The 20,254-nt window shown below is 47.2% G+C and overlaps 1 protein-coding gene across 1 annotated transcript; it reads left to right on the top strand.

The window, feature by feature from the left end:
* The first annotated feature begins 554 nt into the window (after window positions 1-554).
* LOC134502381 (estradiol 17-beta-dehydrogenase 11-like) lies at window positions 555-15,666 on the top strand. The gene is made up of 7 exons (XM_063310715.1): window positions 555-806; window positions 3,150-3,257; window positions 5,474-5,605; window positions 13,568-13,674; window positions 14,477-14,614; window positions 15,149-15,265; window positions 15,429-15,666. Exons 1-7 carry the CDS (start codon window positions 597-599, stop codon window positions 15,502-15,504), a joined length of 888 nt encoding a protein of 295 aa, XP_063166785.1. The 5' UTR covers window positions 555-596; the 3' UTR covers window positions 15,505-15,666.
* The last annotated feature ends 4,588 nt before the right edge of the window (window positions 15,667-20,254 follow it).

A 20,254-nucleotide genomic window follows, 5' to 3' on the forward strand; every position in this document is an offset into this window, starting at 1 on the left:
AACAGGGGGAAAATTGTGTTTTAGAAATGGGGTGGGCAGCTTTAGAGCCTGTTTTCAGCCTCAGCGCAGCTTAGGAAGAGATGATAATCCCGCCTCCGAGCGAACAGAGTTTTGCGGTCTTCTGGCTGTGACTAGCCATCCGGAGAGCACACAGGGAGATTCCTGGGGTTCTCCTTAATCCAGAAAACACTTCTGAGCTCTCGGAAAACCTGCCTGAGCCCAAAAAAAACAATCCACGCTGACTGGTCTACCGGGGGGATTACGAAGACACATCTCAAGCTACCATTCCCTCACCAGAAGTCAGCTATTCTGTATTTTTTTTAATAGAAGAAGGAATGGAAGAATTGAATAATACCACCATTTATCCTATCATAAAATACTCTGGGTGAGTCAGAACTGCTGAAAAGAAAAAGGCTTATTTGGAAGCACCCCTAAGTGATAGCTCTGTGCCAGCCTGCTGATTGTCATCTACTTTGAAAAGTGGATCTCCTTACTCCTCTGCTTTATTTTGTAAGTAGATTTGCATAGGGTGGAGTTGCATAGTCCAACCCAGGGCCGGTCAAATCGCAGGGGATTCTTTGTAGAAGGAAGCAAGGATGCCTCTAATATTTGATCTCCTCTGGTTTTTGGTCATTACAATCTATTCCTATATTGAAGCTTTGGTGAAATGTTTTATTCCTGTGAAGAGGAAATCTGTCACTGGTGAAATTGTCCTTATCACTGGAGCTGCACACGGCATCGGAAGACTCACAGCCTTTGAATTTGCCAAACACGGGAGCCGATTGGTTCTCTGGGACATAAACAAGGTACAACATAGCAATTGTTCTCCTTTAGAATTAGGGAATTAAAAGAGGCGGGGGGGGGGGGCGGAGTGGGAGAGAGAAACGAAGAACAAGCAAAACGCTCACAAACATTCCTGGAAATAAGATCTAAAGATTTCTGTGGAACCGATTTCAATGGAAACCTGCTTTCTGTTATGTTTGGAAAGGTTGTAAGCTGCTTGTGGAAGCAAGTGTGTGTAATTAACAGAAATAAAGTTTCCTCTCAAAGAGCTTAAAGCACGTTTACCTAGCGTCCACCGCAGTTTACTCTGTAGAAAGGGTAAATCAGGTGGCCCTCTTCATACTGTACATTATTTCAGAGCATTGGGGAAAATATATTTGGACTGGGGTCAGGCTGCTCCTTCTTTTCTAAAAAGCCTTGCTGGGAGGGAGGGATTGTAAAAGCAAAGGGAAGGCTGTAGGAAAGGGCCCAAAAGCCTTGGACTGGTGCATGCAATGAAGACTTTGAACCTGCTCATCCAGTGCTGAGCCAACCTTCATTCTTATTCAGCAAAGAATTTCCATGGATTTCCTATATACTTGACCTTAATTCTTTACGGTGAGCCGTGTTTCACATTGTTGCATCTTTGGGTACGCTGTCCTTTTTAAAGCAAATCAAGAATTTACATTTAAACTTAGAGGTGTGCCAAGGCTCCTCCTCACAGACATTTCACAAGCCTGTGATAACGCTTTCATTCAGACAGGCTTTTGAAGCTCAGTGGTGACTGGGCTGCTGCTGTTTGTTCTTGCATACGCTTGTATAGGTTTGTACACTGGAGGAGGGGGGTCTTATGGTATTTTGTTGTATGGATTGTTTTTATGTTTGACTGATATGGGCAGTATAAAAATGCTGTAAATATGTACATGGGAGACAAGAGTTTGGAGAATGGGGGGGTGTAGCCCATGCCACAGTTTAAAGGTCGAGGTTCCCTGAGGCCAGCCTTGTCTTCTGCTTACTCCATGGACAGTCCTTACTGGTTTTTTTGACAATAATATCTGGAATTATTTTTCCAACCTTCCAATGTAGTCCACAACCTGCTACTTCTGGGAGATCTCCCTTCCGCATATATCCCATTGCAACCCTGCTTAGCTTTTTCAAGACGATTGGCTACTGACAGGTGCTACTGGTGGTTGACCAATTGCAGGTGCTAGTTTTATTATTTTAATGTTTTGAATGCCATCTTTTTCTGCAGCAAAATGCTGTTTCCTTCCAAATAAAGGAACAAAGGAAGTTTTTCTTACAACTGCAGAATGTTTGTGTTTGTGTATATATGTGTGTGTGGACAAGAACACATGTGTTTGTATAAACAGTTTAGGGTAAATTTTGCTGTTAGTTGCTTGTTTTGTTGTAGCTCTGGCAAAGTTGTATAAAACATGAAACACAAGGAAGAAAATGTGATTTACATACTGGGGTATTCTGGGGAGTAAAAGGAGTCAAGACTGTGTCCACAGCCGTGCAATGAAAGCTCTGGCCCTTTATGGATGGGGCTTCAGGTATGTGGTCATGGATGCCATCTTAACATTTTTGACCCTCCCTCCTATGAAGAGTCCTGTTTACATAACAGAAATAAGACAACCTAATTTCTGCAAGGTGCCTCCGTTCATTAACTCCAGGGTCAAACTTTACCTTGTAGAATTACTGATTAGTGGATGGGATGAAGCTAGGGAAAGGGAATTATCTAGACGGCATAGCATTCAATGGGCGAAAGGTGTTACTGACATGGAATGTGCCCTATGCATGCTTAAGAAAGAGAGAATGCTTTGGGTTGCCCAGGAAGATTCCCAGCAGGTTTGAGAGAGTCTAGGATTACAGCCTCAAACTTAACTGAGAAACAAAGATGTAATTTTATTGATGATATCTTTAGTAGGGATGACCCAATACATTGCAATGGAGGTTACTCAGACCAAGCACATCTGCCGTGGAGATGAGTCCCAGTGCTCCATACATTTGAATGGGATTTTATAGGTGATCATACGAAGTCTACATGACCCGAATTCGTCCTTCTGCTTTAAAATCACTATTTACGTGGCATAATGAATTCCCCGGTGAAAACTAAACAAGCGTAGTGGCCACCAAGTGCTGACTATTCACTGGAAACAGTTGGAAAAGTGGGGATGAAGTAGCCAAGACAAAGAGCCTCTACCATTGCCCCGTTAACAGACCGGTCCATGCGGAAGGGAGTGTCCTTTCAGAGAGGCCCATCCATTACTGTTCAGAATGTCTATCTTGGTTTGGTCATACACTAACTTTCAATCCTGGAGCTACAGTCTTGCTCACAGTAACCTTCTCCTCTTCTTTGATGCATTAACCTTTCCTGCTCATTGTAGCCTGGTGTAGAGGAAACAGCTGAAGAATGCAGACGGCTGGGAGCCAAAGCATATCCTTCTGTGGTAGACTGCAGTTCGAAGGAGGAAATCTACTGTGCGGCCGAGAAAGTGAGAATTCTGTAAATGTCTGTTCTTTCCCCTCCTTTCATGAAGCTTTGGAAAAGAAGCTGTTCAAAAAAAGAATATCACATTGTAATGAGCTTAGAAATTGGTATATTTCCTACGTAGCACAATATAGTTACTGTATAACAATGATCAAAGATTTTCCGGTTCTTTCATTTCTTAGTCTTTATTGATAGAAATTAATATAAAAAACCTATAGATGAATACAAAATTCCTTATGTCTTGCCTGAGCGGAGAGTTCCAAAACTGGCTAGATTTGCTGTCCAGAGTGCAGAGTGTGGGGGTGCCAATGTGCTGGCAAACACTTCTCATGGTCCTCACCAAGCTTTCTGCAACACCTGCCTTAGAAATACTCTTGATTTAAAAAAATGTTTTAAAAAAGGAAGTTGTTATGCTGCAAAGTAAAATGCCAGCCTCAAGCATAATCTTTACTTTGAGGAAGGCTTCTCGGTCCTGGTTGCCCCCATAAAGCTTCTTAAAAAATGAAGCTGATGTAGAGTTGCTACCAAGTGCTGCCTTTCAGAGACTGCCCCCTTGTCCAGAAGAAGAACGAAGTTAAGCAGAGGTCGGGAGCTTGTTGGAGGAGAGAAGCTAGAGAGAAGCATTCTGGTAAAGTGATGGTTGGTGATTGGTGAGGTTCTCATGGTAGTAATTTTGTGAATGGAAAGGCCCTTAATCAACCATTTTCTGAGAGTCTTCACAACAAGTTCTCAAAATTTCAAGCATACCTACCAGTCTGCAAAAGTTGGAAACATCAGGAATATTGAAAAATAGACTTTTACAGGTAGTCCTTGACCTACAACCATTTGGTCAATGACTGTTTCAAGTTACGAGGCGCTGAACAAATGGCGGTTATGACCAGTGCTTGGAATTCTGGCTCTCCCAGAAGCCCCGTGGTCACGTGATCACCATCTGGGTGCTTGACAACCTGTTCGCACTTATGACTGGTTGCCAAGCGCCCCACGATCACAGGATCACCATTTGCAACCTTCCCTGCTGGTTTCACTAGAAAGTCAATGTGGGAGCCAGCAGGGAAGGTTGAAAGTCACTGAGGTAAGTCTCCCCCACCCGCACACCCTCCCCAGCCCTTCTGCACTTCTGCAGTGCCAGGCACTCGTGCACCCTCATACGCGCTCCCCGACCAGTGCTTCTCACACATCCTCCCTGACCCACACCTCTTGCACACTCTTTCATCCTCCCTGACCCATGCGACACCTCTCGCAAACCCTCACACACCCTCCCCAACCCTCCCTCACATCCTCGAGCGCCCTCCCTGTGCTGTGTGGCACTTCTCACATGCCTTCCCTGACCTCCCCTGCAGCCCCACGGACCCACACGCACCTCCTCACTCCCTCCCCCACCTGGTAGCAGACTCTTACCTGCCTGCAGGCCTGGAACTTGCAACCTCCTGTCGGGTACCCACTGACTTTAGTTGTGGAAAGCTGTCAGGAAGTTGCCTTGCCTAATGACCATGGGATTCAGTTGATGACAGCAACCAGGACTGTAGGGATTGCCATCGCGAAGCGATGTGGTCACACTTTATGACCGTATTGCTTAGCGATGGAAAGTCCAGTTCCAGTTGTTGTCATAAGTCAAGGACTCCCAATATATTGTTATCAGTCTTGGGATGAGTCCACATCATGTAGGGATTTCTGCAGATGAATTTTCTCCTGGTTCTCTCACCTATTGCTACTTGAAGAAAGAAATGGAACATAGAAATGCTGCTATGTTTGCTTTTCAGGGTCACATTTTGGTCAGTGAGATCCTGTGAATTCTTGCTTGCTTATTTCATGTACACCTCGCCTCTCTACCCTGGCAAGCAGTCAAAGCAGCCAACAAAATTTTAAAACAAAAACAGAATACTTCCAGTTTTACAGAAATAGCTTCTTCAGAGAGTCACTGTACGTATCGGCCGACCGTGTCACCTACCCTCTACATCAGCCTTCCTTGGCTATCCAGATACGTTGAGACTGCAGCTCCCCAAATTTTAGAGCCAACATACTGAATTACAGTCCCAGCACATCTGGAGAATGCTGGGACTGATCTAGAATTTGTAAGTGTGTGGGTTTTTTTCTTTTCAAACATTCAATCTTTACTGTGCCTTTCAGCCTGTGCAAGATGTGTATGGCAGCACAAAAGAAAAAAGAAGACCAACTTTAAACAGTGCAAAGTACAATAATTTCTGTTTCTTACTTTTAAAGGTGAGAAAAGATGTTGGAGATGTTACTATCTTAGTGAATAATGCCGGTGTGGCACCAACAGGAGATCTCCTTTCCATCCAGGACAAGCAAATAGAAAAAATATTTGATGTCAACATTCTAGCTCATCACTGGGTAGGTATCACTGAGAGTTTAAACTTTATACAGTAGATAATAGTAATAGAGTGCTCAAGTTTAACTGAGCCTATATTAGCTTAGCGTGCCATTAGGGTGTGTCATTAGGGAAGTTTAGGATGGGGCTCATCTGCCCGTAAAACAGTTTCTGGCAGCAGAAAACTCTGCAAACAAAAGTGAGGTATGACAATATGAAAGCCAAAAAATGGGCTGGGACAGAGAACAGGAAGAACAAAGGAAGAACCAACTCAAGAAGATTCCATAATGCCAGCACAATCTTTGCCCCTTCCAAAAGTTCTTGCACTAGATAGGTTGAGGTGCTGTCTCAGTGTGGTTGCTCCTCTTCTAGCTGCTGCCGAGCTCCTGGCAAAGCCCTGTCATGCGCTGCCTACTACTGAGTAAAACACAGACACTGATTCAGGGAAGAGCATGTTCAGGTTTATTTCAGCATAGTACATAGCTAGAAAAAGCTGAGAGTGAAGGGAGCACACCGGTGCGGGGTTTAAATAGCCCGCGCTGGTCATTGCCCCCCCCCCCACCTTGGGTTGTGTCATCCCCCCAAGTCCTGTATGCTTCACTGCTGGTAGGTGAGGGGTCGCGGGGCCCCTGCTGGTGCCCCAGGCTTCGCTCATAATCGTTTTCTTCCTCCGGCCGGTGATTGCTGTCAGCTGGGCGATATCCGTTGCGTTCCTGCTGACAGCTTCAGGTGTGCCTCGTGATCCGCCCTGTCTTTGTCGTTCTTTCTTCCCCCTTTGTGTTCTAATGGCTGGTTCATCCGGCCGGGGTCGTTCCCTTCTCCTCGGGGTCTGTGTCTGTTGTTGTGCGTGCTTTGCTTATCTTTAAATCCCTTCCTCTAGTTTCCGAGGTATTGTCATGTGTGCCGTTGTGCTGATGCATTCAGCTCAACGGTGCTCATGACATACTGCCCCCCTTTCGAATAGTGCCCCCCCCCGGCATTCCGGTTTTTCCCAGGAGAGCTGTCAAAAGTTTTTTTTTTTTTTTCCCCCCGCCGGAGTGCTTTTACCCCTCCCCTCGCTCCGCCCTCTACCTCATGTCCATCTTTTGGGTGTGTTCCGAGTGCGCATGCCTCGACCACACCCTGCGAGTGCGCATGCCTCGACCACACCCTGCTTGTTCGTGCTCAGTTCGTCGTGAGAGGAGGCGTGGCTGGTCGGGTGCTTTTCAGCTCCAGGTAGGATCCTTATCTTTTTGTTTTGTTGCTTGTTTATGTTGATGTTCGTCGTTTTGTCATGTGTGCATCCTGGGTGTTTGCCCCCTGGCGATGCACTTATGACCAATCTTCTCTCCCCAGTGGGCCCGGGGAGGGCGGGGGGAGGGTGAGTCCCAGGGGGGAGGAGGTCTACTCAAGTCGCAGGCTTGGGGGGCCCCTTCCCCTGGGGGCGAGGCGGGTGGGGGGGGAGGCCCGAGGGGGGAAGTGTGTTCTAGGGGCCGGTTCGGCTGGGTGCCCCTTTGGTTTGTCGGGGTACGTCGTGTGGAATGCTCGGGTCAGGTCCGGTGCCTTGACGTGTTGAGCCGCCACCCATTCTGGGTGGGGGAAGTGTTTCCATTTCACTAAGTAGTGTAGTGTGCCCTGTTGACGGCGGGAATCGAGTATTTCTTTTACGTCAAAATGTTGTTGGCCGTCGATCATCACTGGGGAGGGCAGTGGCGTGCTTGGGTGCCATCAGGAGGTGGTTGCTGGTTTCAGGAGGCTGGTGTGGAATACCGGGTGGAGTCTCCTTAGATTGTGCGGCAGGTCCAGGCGTACTGCCACCGGGTTCACTATCTGTGTTACTCGAAGCGGCCCAATATACTTAGGCCCCAGTTTCTTCGAGGGTTGAGGTGATTTCATAAATTTGGTGGATAGGTAGACCATATCCCCTGCCTGGAATGTCGGTTGCTGCCGCCGGTGCTTGTCGGCCTGTTGTTTGTAGGCCAACTGTGCTTCCTTCAGAGCTGCCGTGATTATTGGCCATGATTCCGCTATCTTCCGTCCCCAGTCACTAGCACCCACTTGGGGTCCCGGGGGTTGCGGTAGCTCCGGTATGGGTATGAACTCGCGCCTGGAGACTACTTCGAATGGGGTTTTCCCTGTACTTGTGTGAACGGCGTTATTGTATGCGACTTCTGCGAACGGAAGCAGGTCGACCCAGTCATCTTGGTGGTAATTGGTATATGAGTGTATGAATTGTTCTAGGGTGGCATTGAGGATCTCTGTGGCTCCGTCCGTCTGGGGATGCCAGGCCGTGGATAGGGCTTGTTGGGTCCCAATCAGTTTTAGGAAAGCCCGCCAGAATTTCGAGGTGAATTGTGTGCCCCTGTCGGTCACCACGTGTACGGGACATCCGTGTAACCTGTACACGTGTATAAGGAAGAGTTTAGCCAGTTGCTGGGTGGACGGGACTGATGAGCAGGGGATGAAGTGTGCTTGTTTCGAAAAGTAGTCTTTCACCACCCAAATGTTTTCTTCTGGCTGGGTGGTATAAAATCCATGGAGATTTCCTCCCATGGTCGGGAGGGCTCCGCCACCGTTTGTAGGAGTCCCGGGGGCTTACCCGGTGCCCGTTTGGCCATCGCGCATATCAGGCAGGACGCTACGTAGGCCTTCACGTCCCGTCTCAATGCGGGCCACCAGAATTGTCGTCGTGTTAGATGTAGGGTCTTTAGAAACCCGAAGTGTCCCGCTTGTTTGCTGTCGTGTGATCTGCGCAGGATCACCTGGCGCTGCGAGTCCGGGACATATATTCTACCTTCACCCCATGCTAAGTCCTGTGCCACCGTCACCTTGTCAGGGTTTGCTAGTAGCCATGGGTCGGTTTTGAGGGCGGCGGTGAGGTCCGCGCGTATTCCTCCTGGCAGTCGCGGGTGGTGCCATCTGGTCGCTGGTTGGCTTGCCGTCGGTTGAGACGGGTCGAGCTATTTCTGAGCGCCGCTCCGGGTGGTCACAGCCATCCCCAGCTGGGAGGCGGATAGGACCGTCCCAATCATATCTGGGATGGGCTCTTCGTCTTGGGGCAGTCGGGAGAGGGCGTCAGCCAGGAAGTTCTTTTTGCCTGGCATGAACTTCAGTTGAAAGTTAAAGTGGCTGAAAAATTGGGCCCATCTGACCCGTTTCGGGCTGAGGCGTCTGGGCGTCCAGAGGGCCTCGAGGTTCCGGTGGTCTGTCCAGACCTCGAATGGTTGGGTGGCTCCTTCCAGTAGATGCCTCCATGTTTCTAGCGCCGATTTTACCGCGAACGCTTCCTTCTCCCATACGTGCCAGCGCCTTTCCGTCTCCGAGAATTTCCTTGACAGGTAGGCGCATGGCTTCAGGATTCCTGTGGGGTCCTTTTGGAGCAGTATGGCCCCCAGGGAGAAGTCTGAGGCGTCCGCTTGGACCACGAACGGCCATTCTGGGTCCGGATGTGCGAGGATTGGCTCCGTGGTGAACAGCGCTTTCAGCCTGTTGAACGCTGTCTGACACGCGGGAGTCCAATTTAGTACTGTCCCTGGGTTCTTGGCTCGCCGTGTGTCCCCAACTCCTTTAGTTTTGAGGAGGTCTGTTAGGGAGAGGGCTATCTCCGCGAACCCCCATGCGAATGACCTGTAGAAATTCGCGAAGCTGAGGAAGCTTTGGAGTTGGCGCCTGTTACGTGGGCGTTCCCAATTCACCACCGCCTCGACTTTTGCGGGGTCCATTTCTATGCCTTCCCCGGAGATTCGGTACCCCAGGTAGTCTAGGCGTGCTTTATGGAATTCACACTTTGAGGGCTTGGCATAGAGTTTCGCCCTTCTTAGCTTCTCGAGGACTTGTCTGACTAGGGTTACGTGTTCTTCGTGCGTCTGGGTGTAGATGAGGACGTCATCTATGTAGACTAGTACCCCTTTGAACAGGTGTTCATGCAGTACCTCATTGATGAGCTGCATGAACACTCCCGGGGCCCCTGCTAGTCCGAATGGCAGCACCTTGTACTGAAAGGCGCCTAGGGGGCAGTTGAACGCTGTTTTCCATTCATCCCCCTCCCTGATTCGGATCCGGTAATACGCCTCGCGAAGGTCCAGCTTGGAGAATACTCTACCCGTGGACAGGTGGGCGAGCATGTCTTTCACGAGGGGTAGGGGGTATTTATTGAATAGGGACGCCGCGTTGAGGCCCCGGTAGTCGGTGCAGAGCTGTAGGGTGCCATCTTTTTTCTCCCAGAATAAGACGGGCGCTCCGACCGGTGAGCATGCCGGCTCTATGAAACCCCTATCCAGGTTTTTATCGATGAACTCCCGGAGGGTTGTCATCTCCTTCGGGGTCATTGAGTAAATCTTCGGCCTGGGTAAGGGGACATCGGGAAGCAGCTCAATTCTACAGTCCGTCTTGCGGTGGGGGGGTAGTTGGTCCGCCTCCTCTTCTCCGAAGACCTCTGAGAAATCAGCATATTGCTCAGGTAGGTCTTCTGGGGTTGCTGTGTTGTCCTGGGCTGCCGCCTCTGCCCGTCCCACCGTGGGGTTGATCCTGCCCGCCGGAACTGGCACCCAGTACGTGCCGTCGTCAAATTGGAAGGTGCGGGTCTTCCAGTTAGTGCGTGGGTTGTTGGTCGCGAGCCACGGTATTCCTAAGACTACGATGGGCCGCCCTATGTAGGTTACCACAAACGATGTTCGCTCGGTGTGGGTGCCCATTTGCAGGGTGACCAGCTCGGTCTGCGTCGTGGCTGGTTTCCCTCCCGCTGTTGAGCCGTCCAGCTGGTGGAAAGCCAGCAGCGTGGGGAGGGGGAGGCAAGGCAGGTCGAGCTTGGCAACTATGTCGGGGTGGATCATGTTCTTGGAGCACCCCGAGTCCACTAGCGCCGCGGCCGTGGTGGCTCTGTTGCTGACGGAAAGCCTGATTGACCCCATTATTACGGAGCTTTCGTCGCTCTGTCTACGTGTTTCGCGCCCCTGTCCCACCACCTGCCTCGCGGCGCGTTTTAAGGCAGGCGGGAAGCGTTTCCCGCCGGCCGGTCTGGGACTTCGGCGTCCTCCCCCGCCAAGTAAGCGTCCCAGTCTTCGTCCGGTGTCGCTGTGGCTCCGGTCATCCGGCGGTGGGGGGGCGGCGGCGGGTTAGTTGGTTTTAACGTCGTTTTCGGTGCGGGTTTGGGAGCGCTAGTTAGTGTTCGGTTGGAGAAGCAATCTGCCGCTTTGTGCCCCATTTTTCCGCACTTCGCGCAGGGTCCGCGAGTAAACTTCTTTTGATACGTGGGACCGGCCGGCCCCAAGTGTAGCGTGGGTACCTTTGGGCTGGTGTTTGTTTTGTCCTCTGCCGTCGCCATTAAGAAAGTGCGGTGCGCGTGTTCCGGTCTCCCCGCTAGGTAGATCCAGCCTTGCAGTGTCTCCGGGTCGTCGCGGTAGAGTGCCCATTGGAGTACCTCGCGGTTGAGGCCCCTTTTGAACATCTCTAGCAGGGTAGTCTCGGACCAGTTGTTAATCTTCCCTGCGAGGGCTTTAAATTCGAGGGCATAGTCCGCGACAGTTCGTGCGCCCTGTTTGAGGGCTTGAAGTGCGCTTTTAACCCTCTCCTTGGCTAGCGGGTCCTCAAAATAGTGCTTCATCTCAGTGATGAAGGCGTGGAAGTCAGAGAGGGCGGGGGAATTGGACTCGTACATTTGGACGTACCAGTCCGCCGCCCTGTCTTGTAACTTGATCGCCATGGCTGCGATCTTGTCCGCTTCGGAGTCAAAGGAGTGTCCATGCCGCCCCATGAACTCCCTGGCGTTTGTGATGAAAAACGACAGCTTCGCGGGGTTCCCGTCGAAGAAAATGGGGAAGTCCTTTGGGGCCCTGGTGTTTGGTGGATCCCCTCTCCTCGCTTCCCATCCCATGGCTTTGTCCACCAGGGACGCTTGCTGGTTAGCATTTGGCCTATGGGGGTGCCAAGACCCGCTCGGGGTTTGAATAGGGGTGTGTACCTGCACGGGAATGTGGTTGTGAGGCATGGAGGACATCAGCGACTGCAGCATGGTCCCGAGGTCCCTTAGTTGGGCCTCCATGGCCGTGAGTCTGGCTTGCGTTTCTCGGTCCGAGGTCCGCGCCGCGGCTGTGATCGGACTGGTCGGCGTCTCCGCATAGTTGGGCCACCGGTGGGGTTCAGGCGTTTCTGTCCGCTGGTCAGCTCCCTCGACTTGGGAGCGAATCGGCTGGTTCGCCTCTCCGTCCTCCACCGCGTTTGTTGCAGTTGGGCTGAAGCTCCACGCCTGTGGCTGGGGTGCGATGTGGAGCGGGGAGGTCTCCGCGGGTCTCGGGAGGTATGTTGCTCCCTCCCGTGGTCGGGTCGCCTCCGCTTCCCTCCGGGGGTGGGGCTGAGGCTCTGGATGGGCCGGGAGGGTGTCCGTGGCTCCTGGTGTCCACGTTGCCTCTGGCCTCTGTCAGTCCTCCTCCGCTTCTCGCCGTGCGGCTCGCCCGTCCTGGCTGCGACGCGTCGGCTCCATCGCCCTCCGCTCGGGTTCTTCTCGCCGTCTGTTCCTCCCGCGGCTTGTTGTTGTCCGGTGGAGCTTGGCGAGGCTGAGTTTATGACTCTCAGCTTTATGTCATGCACTGCCTACTACTGAGTAAAACACAGACTGATTCAGGGAAGAGCAGGTTCAGGTTTATTTCAGCATAGTGCATAGCTAGAAAAAGCTGAGAGTGAAGGGAGCGCACCGGTGCGGGGTTTAAATAGCCCACGCTGGTCAGCGCCCCCCCCCCACCTTGGGTTGTGTCATCCCCCCAAGTCCTGTATGCTTCATTGCCGGTAGGTGAGGGGTCGCGGGGCCCCTGCTGGTGCCCTGGGCTTCGCTCATAATCGTTTTCTTCCTCCAGCCGGTGATTGCTGTCAGCTGGGCGATATCTGTTGCGTTCCTGCTGACAGCTTCAGGTGTGCCTTGTGATCCGCCGTGTCTTTGTCATTCTTTCTTCCGCCTTTGTGTTCTAATGGCTGGTTCATACGGCCGGGGTCGTTCTCTTCTCCTCGGGGTCTGTGTCTGTTGTTGTGCGTGCTTTGCTTATCTTTAAATCCCTTCCTCTAGTTTCCGAGGTATTGTCATGTGTGCCGTTGTGCTGATGCATTCAGCTCAACGGTGCTCATGACAAGCCCCAAGCTCCAGGAGGGACTCCCACCAGGAAATGCTGATCACCATAACTTGTGGTCCTGGCAGTTGAATGACAGTCCTCTTGCCCGCTTGTGATACCTGCCAATTTCCAGATATCTCCTCCACTTCCCTATCTGTGTGCCGTTTGCTTATCACCTTTTTCCTATACACACCACTTCACTCTTAGCATTTGTTTTTTTAAGGTAAGGGCCTGGGTGGGGTGAGGCAGCCTCTAGATGTTAGCACATCCTTGAAAACCCTAGGGTGTAGCTTAATTATCACAGGTAGCTGGAACGCCGTGAGTAACATTGTGGGTTATTGAATGAATGTATGAGGGAAATGGGTTGAGAGGTGTTTCTGCCTGGCTGAAGCCACCTTTCCCAACTTCACTCCCTCACACCAGACTTTTTTCAAGGGCTGTTCCGTGAAGATCCCATAAAGTGTACTGCTCTGGCCTAGAGAGTACTGTGGTAACTCTACTAGAGCTGTCTCTGTGCCAAAACCGAGTCTAAAGCTGGAATGGAAAAGACCTAATATAACTAAAACCCAGAGCCAAATCATTCCAGATAAATGGTTCTCAAAGAAATACAGTAGTATATGACTACAGCTAAATATTTCCTATTATATGAAAAAATAATACATTTTAAGAAAGTTAATTCCTATGTATTTATCAGTACTCCTGCCCCACATACACCACGGTATGTATAAAATTGCTAAGTTCACCACTGCATCCAATAATTGGTGAGGGAGAAATCGTCTAATTACAAATAGCTTGCTCTTGAATTAATCAATTTAAGAATGTATGTGGTTTTGATTGAAAAATACCAGAAATGTAAGCCTCTGGCAATGTGTGGGGTATTTTGGGTCACATTTGAAATCTTAATTGCAGACAACAAAAGCGTTCCTGCCAGCTATGATGAAAAATAACCATGGTCATATTGTCACTGTTGCATCAGCTGGTGGGTTTCTGTCTGTCCCTTTTCTGGTGCCTTATTGGTACGTATAAGAGGTTTTTTTTCTGTTAAAATCAAAAAGTGGTTTGTTTTGGAGGAAAAACGCACCTAAGGGAAAGAAAGGGAATCATTTTAAGAACTGTGTCGATATTTATATGGCTCTTTTGCACCATTTTTGCTTCGTGCTAGTTCAGAGAATAGAATCAGTGGGAGACAAATTGCATTGGCCTTCCTCTCATGTGCATGAAGGGAGACAAATAATGGCAGACAAATAAAACAGGATTTCACAATGAGAGGATTTATATGGGCATATTCATAGAGCCATAGGCAGCTGTGACAACTAGCACCTGCAGAGAAACTCAGATCTGTGTAAGAGAATACAGATCTTTTCTACTGTGGCAACTGCACTTTGGAACATCACTCCCTCCGAGGGGAGGTTGGCCCCAACCCTGTTGGCCTTCTGGAAGACCCTTACAACTTGGTTTTGCTATCAGGCATGGAGATCGCATGGAAGTGTGGAGCCCTGGTATAACTTTGACTGCATTCTTCCCTGTCTTTTTGTTGTTATAGTTTTTAATTGTTTTTAACTCTTTTAATGGATACATTATATTGATTGTTCTTGTTTTAATTCTATAAGCCGCCCGGAATCATATAGAAGTGAGATGGGTGGCTATATAAAAGCAAGAAATAAATAAATATTACAAATATGCCTTCAGCCACACTGGTCTGGGATTGTGCAAGTTGAGTACCACACTGGGAAAAAATGTGTTAAAATTAACAATAAAGAAATAAGATTCTTTTCTCCCCTAATCGTATAAATCTATTTTCTCTCCCCTCCTGTTTAGCTCAAGCAAGTTTGCTGCTGTAGGGTTTCATAAAGGCTTCACTAAAGAATTGTCTGCTTTGGGAAAAGATGGGATCAAGACCACCTGCCTTTGTCCAGTTTTTTTAAATACTGGGCTTTTTAAAAACCCACGGTCAAGGTAAGAGTCAGGATGGGCCTAGTTAGTCTAGATGCACATTGTTAACCTTTTGAAGTCAACAGAATCTGGAGAGCATGTTGTGGAGCCTCTCCCAAAATGGCTGCCATGGGAAGGGTTTGCCCGGTCAAACACCCTGGTGACCAGAGGAAAGCTGATGAGCTTCTCCCCCACCATCCCCTGAAGGTCTTTCACTCCATCTTCCACCTTTATTTTTCTGGGCAATGTAGGCAGACTTCTGAACCATACCCTGGAGTATAGCTGCACCCTCCCCATGCCCTTTTTTTTCCTGAAAAATGCCTGCAAGGCCAAAAGCATTCTCATGAATAAAAATAAGGTATACTGTCAGCTGCAAAAGGGGGGCTCGTGGTCATGCACCTCTGGAGCCATGGGTTTCTCACCACCATGCTTGGGCAGATGGAATCAGTATCACAGATTGCTATAGTCCACAAGACCTGCCAGTCCCTTCTTTTCAAATATAATGAATTGATATTTCACTATTAATAACATCAACAATCTTGTTTCTTATAATTCCAGGTTATTGCCTATTCTGAAACCCGAAGAAGTTGCAAGTAAGCTCATGGATGGGATACTCTGCAATCAAAAGACGATTTTTATGCCATCTCACGTTAAATTGTATCCTTTGCTGGAAGTGTACGTATGCAGGGTGCTTAAGGGCTGAATTTCTGCATTGGGAGTTAGATTTAAAATACATGTTATAGCATAGACAAAAAAACAAGCAGTGAAATCAAGGTCTTGTATTTAAGCAGGTTTTGAGGTTTTTATTTAATGGTCCTGTCATGTTTTTTCCCCCCAGAATTCTCCCTGAGCGTGCTTTGGTAGCTTTGGATAAAGTAATGAAGATCAAATTTGATACGGAGAAAAAAGAATGACTCAAAGTCTCAGATCTTCAGAAGCTTTCCTAATTTTAGGTTCTGTGGAATCACATTTCTAATGTCACCGTTTAATACTCCTAATATGTAACCTGCCAAAGGAATCCCAAGCATTCTTCTTCACAAATCTATATTAAGATATCTTTTAAAGTGCTAGTACAACACTGTGAAGAGTTTATTTCTTCCTGGCATATAAAAAGACATAAACGTAACTTCAAACCCACTGATTCTGATGTCATGTTCTTAGAGCAAAACCGCTCTGCAAATTCTGTGTGATCCTGCTTCTTTTTTGCTTTATTTCTTCGATCTCATGTGCGTCTAAGGGAATTAATTACATGGCACAATATCTCAGAAGAAGTGCCTTCCAGGATGGCAGGAACACCTTGAATTGTTAGGAATGGGCACTTTCTGAAGAAAGACTAAATTTGGGTGGCAGGCAGGGAAAGATATGGAGGCGAGACATCCAACCATTGGCCTGAATACTGAACAGCATTGCCATCATCAGGACAGTATGCTCTTCTAACGTCCTCACAAATGTTCCTCTAGAAGACTTCAATTAATCGCAAGACAGATTGTTCCAGAAGGAAGGAATGCAACTGGCCACAGGTGGACAAGGATTTTCAGCCACATTCAACATTGTGAGGAACTGGGCAACCCTACCTAAGTGTAGCAGTCTAGCAAGGGACCATGTGTGAAGACCTTTACTATGAAACCATGTTTCCCTTATCAAACAAAGTTAAAAATAATTGAACAAGTCTCCTAGTGCAAAGCAGGAATACCTAGGCTAAATGGGTTGTAGAGGCTTTGGTAGAAACCCATCGAGGTGTTCTTCATCTAAAGATCTCTGTTGAGAACTGTGACCAACCCAAAGCAAGGAGCAACAAGATAATTGCAAGGGTGGTTGGAACATCATACATTTTCCAGGTGGGAAGCCATATGACATACAGTAGGCAGAAAAAAAGGTAGAAGTGCCCCTAAGCAGTCAGGCAACTGACAGACTATATCATCTGATCCCACATTCCTCTGTCTCTGAAGTACAGGGAATACCATGTTTTCCTATCCCTCTTTGCCTTCATGATCGGACAATAATACTCAGTATTCTCCTTTTTCAGATCCCTGGTTGTTGATGAGACTTTGCTGCATTACTGATTACTTTGAGGGACATATTGACAAAGAGTTCTTACTGGGTATCTGAGCCACTTCTCAGTGATAAATTGTATTACTTTCACCCAGATAGTATTATCATTTTTGTTCTCCCTGGAACTGATATGGGTCCATATTTATTTATGGGGGGGGAGCACACTAATTTCTTTGTTAAGAGATTAAAATGGGTATGGATTAACAATATCCTTAAAATAAGAGATAAAACAATTGCTGGAAAAAATATATTCTCTGTTCCATTTATACACAGAAACATTGTTTACAGTTTTGGTATACATTTTCTGTCTACAGAGGGTTAGATTAAATTTATTCCAACTTAACCTTCTGAAGATTAAAAATTGGAATAGAATTGATATCCAGAGGAAGCTAGAAGAGTAATAAAATTCCTCAGTTTTCCGTCTCCTTGTATCCATGGTCAGAATCAAATGTTGTTTCACATAGTCTCCAGAGAGCTGCAGCTGCACCAATTGGGAGAAACCTAAAAGATGGAAAAAATGATAATAGGGTAGCCTTTTTATATTAAACACCCTCCTGAAGGTGACACTGAAAATAAGAGGTGCCCAGTTAACACAATAGTTGATATGAGCTAGACGGTTCATTTAGCAACTGTCTGGAGTTACAACAGCACTGAAAAAACTGACTTACTGTATGATCGTTTGTCGCACTCACGACCATTGCAGCATCCCTGGAGTCATGTGATCGCAATTTGGGCACTTGGCAACCATTGTGCATTTACGATGTTTGCAGCATCCCGCAGTTACGTGATCACCATTTTTTACCTTCCCAGATGGCTTCCAATAAGCAAGATCAAGAGGGAAATGTATGATTTTTTAACAACCACGTGGTTTGCTTAATGATCATGTGATTCGCTTAATGGCCACTACAAAAATGGTCATAAAATTGAGTCCAGACTCACTTAAAGACCACATCACTAAGTGACCTAAATTATGGTCACAATTGTGGTCGTTAAGTGAGGACTACCTGAAAATAAAACAATAAATATATAAAAACAATCATTAAAAATATAAAACAGTCATTATTTAAAAAATGCAAACCACCAGGCACAGGAGAGAGTAGATATTAATGATGGAGCCATCTTAAAATGTCACTGGTCCCCTGGCACTGCCAGGCCTGATGACATAGCTACGTCTTGTGGGACTTCTGGAATATTAGCAGGGATGGAGATAACCTCACTTTGGGTGGAAGAATGTTCCATAAAGTGGGCACCATGGCAGAGAAGGCCCATCTCCTGGGACCCGCCAAGTGTCAGTCCGTACCAGGGCCTGACGCATGCCCTCTCTGCCCAATCTAATGGGTCAGGCAGATATAATCTGCAAAACTCCTCCCCAGGCATCTCCTCTAGACCTGCAACAAGGCGAATGTCCAACTGAGAGAGAATCCAAGTGACTGTCCTGCAGATGCTGAACAAAGTCCTCCACACATCCCTGCAAGAGGTTCTCCCAGCCACCTCTACCCAAGAGGGCTTTTGTCACCCGGAATAGGGCCAGGGGGCAGCTAGCTGCAGACGCAATAAGGGCAGAGAAATATTGGTGCCGCCCTTACCGCCACAAGGTTGACCTTAATAGTGGCTCTAACCCATGTTCGGTCAAGTTTGTCCTTTGTTGAGTGCATACTTTGGACACACTTTTTCCCAGAGAAAAGTGTTTTCTGTTGTGGCATCTGCCCTCTGGAACATCATTGCCCTGGAGATCAGGCTCACCCCACCCCTGCTGGTTTTTCACAAGGCCTTAAAGACCTGGTTTGGTTGCCAAGCCTGGGGCCCAGGCTATGTGGTTGAACCCATATCTTAATTATGTTGATTGTGTTGTCAGTTTTCTTTTGGCTCCTATATTTGTTATTTATTTATTTATATTTTTATCTTGTTTTTATTCTCTCTTTGCCACCCAGAGTGATGTTTGAGATGAGCAGCCATATAAATTGAATGAATGGATGAATGAATAAACAAATACCAAGTAACTTGGGCTGGAATTGTAAGAACTTTATTTCTTCCTGAACCTTTGATGAATTGCAAAGCATTGCAATGTTATTGGTTGCAATAATATAGCATAAATAAATCATAAAATAAATATAAATACAAATACAATCATAAAATAAATATATAATCATAAATAAGAAACAAGAAAGCATTTTTTAAAAATTTTGAGCAGAATAACGTTTTGAATGTCCCATAATGGTTTGGTATAAAATTCCCCATTTATTTTAAGGTATTCAGCTAAAGTCCCACAATGGGTAGGAAACAGATAAAGACTGTAACATCAGCTCCAAATTGGCATATCATAATTAAAATCAAAATATTTTCCCCCACAAACTTTTATTATTCTCCCCATGATTGAGTTACATACCGTATGTTGTTTAGACATACTTACATAGATTACATTGTATGTAGTTCAGAGTTTTGGAATGTTTTCAATTAAGCTTTTAATAATAATGCTTTCTTTGGCATTTGGGGATTGTTTACCAGCAGGGAGCCCATTCAACACATCAAAATTTCAAGGACTGATAATTCAACATATGTTCAAGTGTTATTTGGATATACTTGTACATTTTAATGCATTCACTCAAGTTTGTTATGGATGGAAATACTGACATCAGGAGTTGGATAATGCAGATTTCCTGGGCTTGTTTCATGTAAATAATTTTTGGCTTTATTTGCAATTAAACATGAAAGAAACATTTACATACATTTTGGGGGAGGATTGCTGTCATGTTCACCGTTTCAATGTGCTTGGTACATCGTAACGTTTCGCATGTCATTTGCCTGATACGTGTTTGATCTCGGGAGAGAGGAGGATTCCTCGTCAGGGAGCTGTTATCTGTTGGCCGCTGGGTTGGAATGTGTTTGGGTTAACTCATGTGTTCAAGGTTGCTTTCCCAGGATGTGTGGAAAACGGTTACCAGCACCTGGGAGGGGGGTGGTTGCTATGGCTGGTAGGGGGGAGGGATTACGTTTGGAGCCGAGGGTTTTTAGTTTGTATTTGGCGCGCTTTTAGTCATTCTCAGCTTTCTCTGTATCTGCCATAATTTCCCTAATAAACCAGATTTCATTTAAGCAACCTCCTGTGAGTCTGAGTGTTTGGAATAGGCAACCATTACAATTGCCTTCTGAGGGGTGATCAGTAATAAAGCTTGCTTACTGTAGTGTAAATATGCCTTACCTCAGTGCTATTTCTAAATATGCAAACATATCCAAAGATTACATAAGCAAATACTTGCATCAGACTGTTGGGCAAACTCCACATTCGGTAAGATGTACACAACCAGTAACTTCTTCAGGCAAATAGGTGATACTTTAATCATTCAGGAGTTATCTTCACACCAAGATCAGGGTGATGGTGGGCCTTGCTTGTGAGGGACACTCACTCACAGTGGTAGTTCCATGCCACTGTGGACAGGGAGTCTGCTCCTGAAATACTGGGATGCCGTGGCCTGCATGTTAAATTGAGCTATAGAGAAAAGTTAGGGCTCCTACTGGTGAACCAGTTGCTCTGCTGCCTAGTGGGATCCCTTTCCAGCCTGCTGGAGCTCTGAGGCTAGTAGTGGAAAGCCTTTTGGTGCCTTTTGGTGTTGG

The sequence above is a fragment of the Candoia aspera genome, chromosome 8, assembly GCF_035149785.1.
Source record: "Candoia aspera isolate rCanAsp1 chromosome 8, rCanAsp1.hap2, whole genome shotgun sequence".
Lineage (NCBI taxonomy): Eukaryota > Metazoa > Chordata > Lepidosauria > Squamata > Boidae > Candoia > Candoia aspera.

Excerpts from the sequence above, each read along its gene's own strand:
- LOC134502381 (XM_063310715.1), top strand. The coding sequence starts at position 597 with ATGCCTCTAATATTTGATCTCCTCTGGTTTTTGGTCATTACAATCTAT. Across the intron at positions 14,615-15,148 it reads TTTAAAAACCCACGGTCAAG|GTTATTGCCTATTCTGAAAC; the intron begins GTAAGAGTCAGG and ends TTATAATTCCAG. Across the intron at positions 15,266-15,428 it reads TTGTATCCTTTGCTGGAAGT|AATTCTCCCTGAGCGTGCTT; the intron begins GTACGTATGCAG and ends TTTTCCCCCCAG.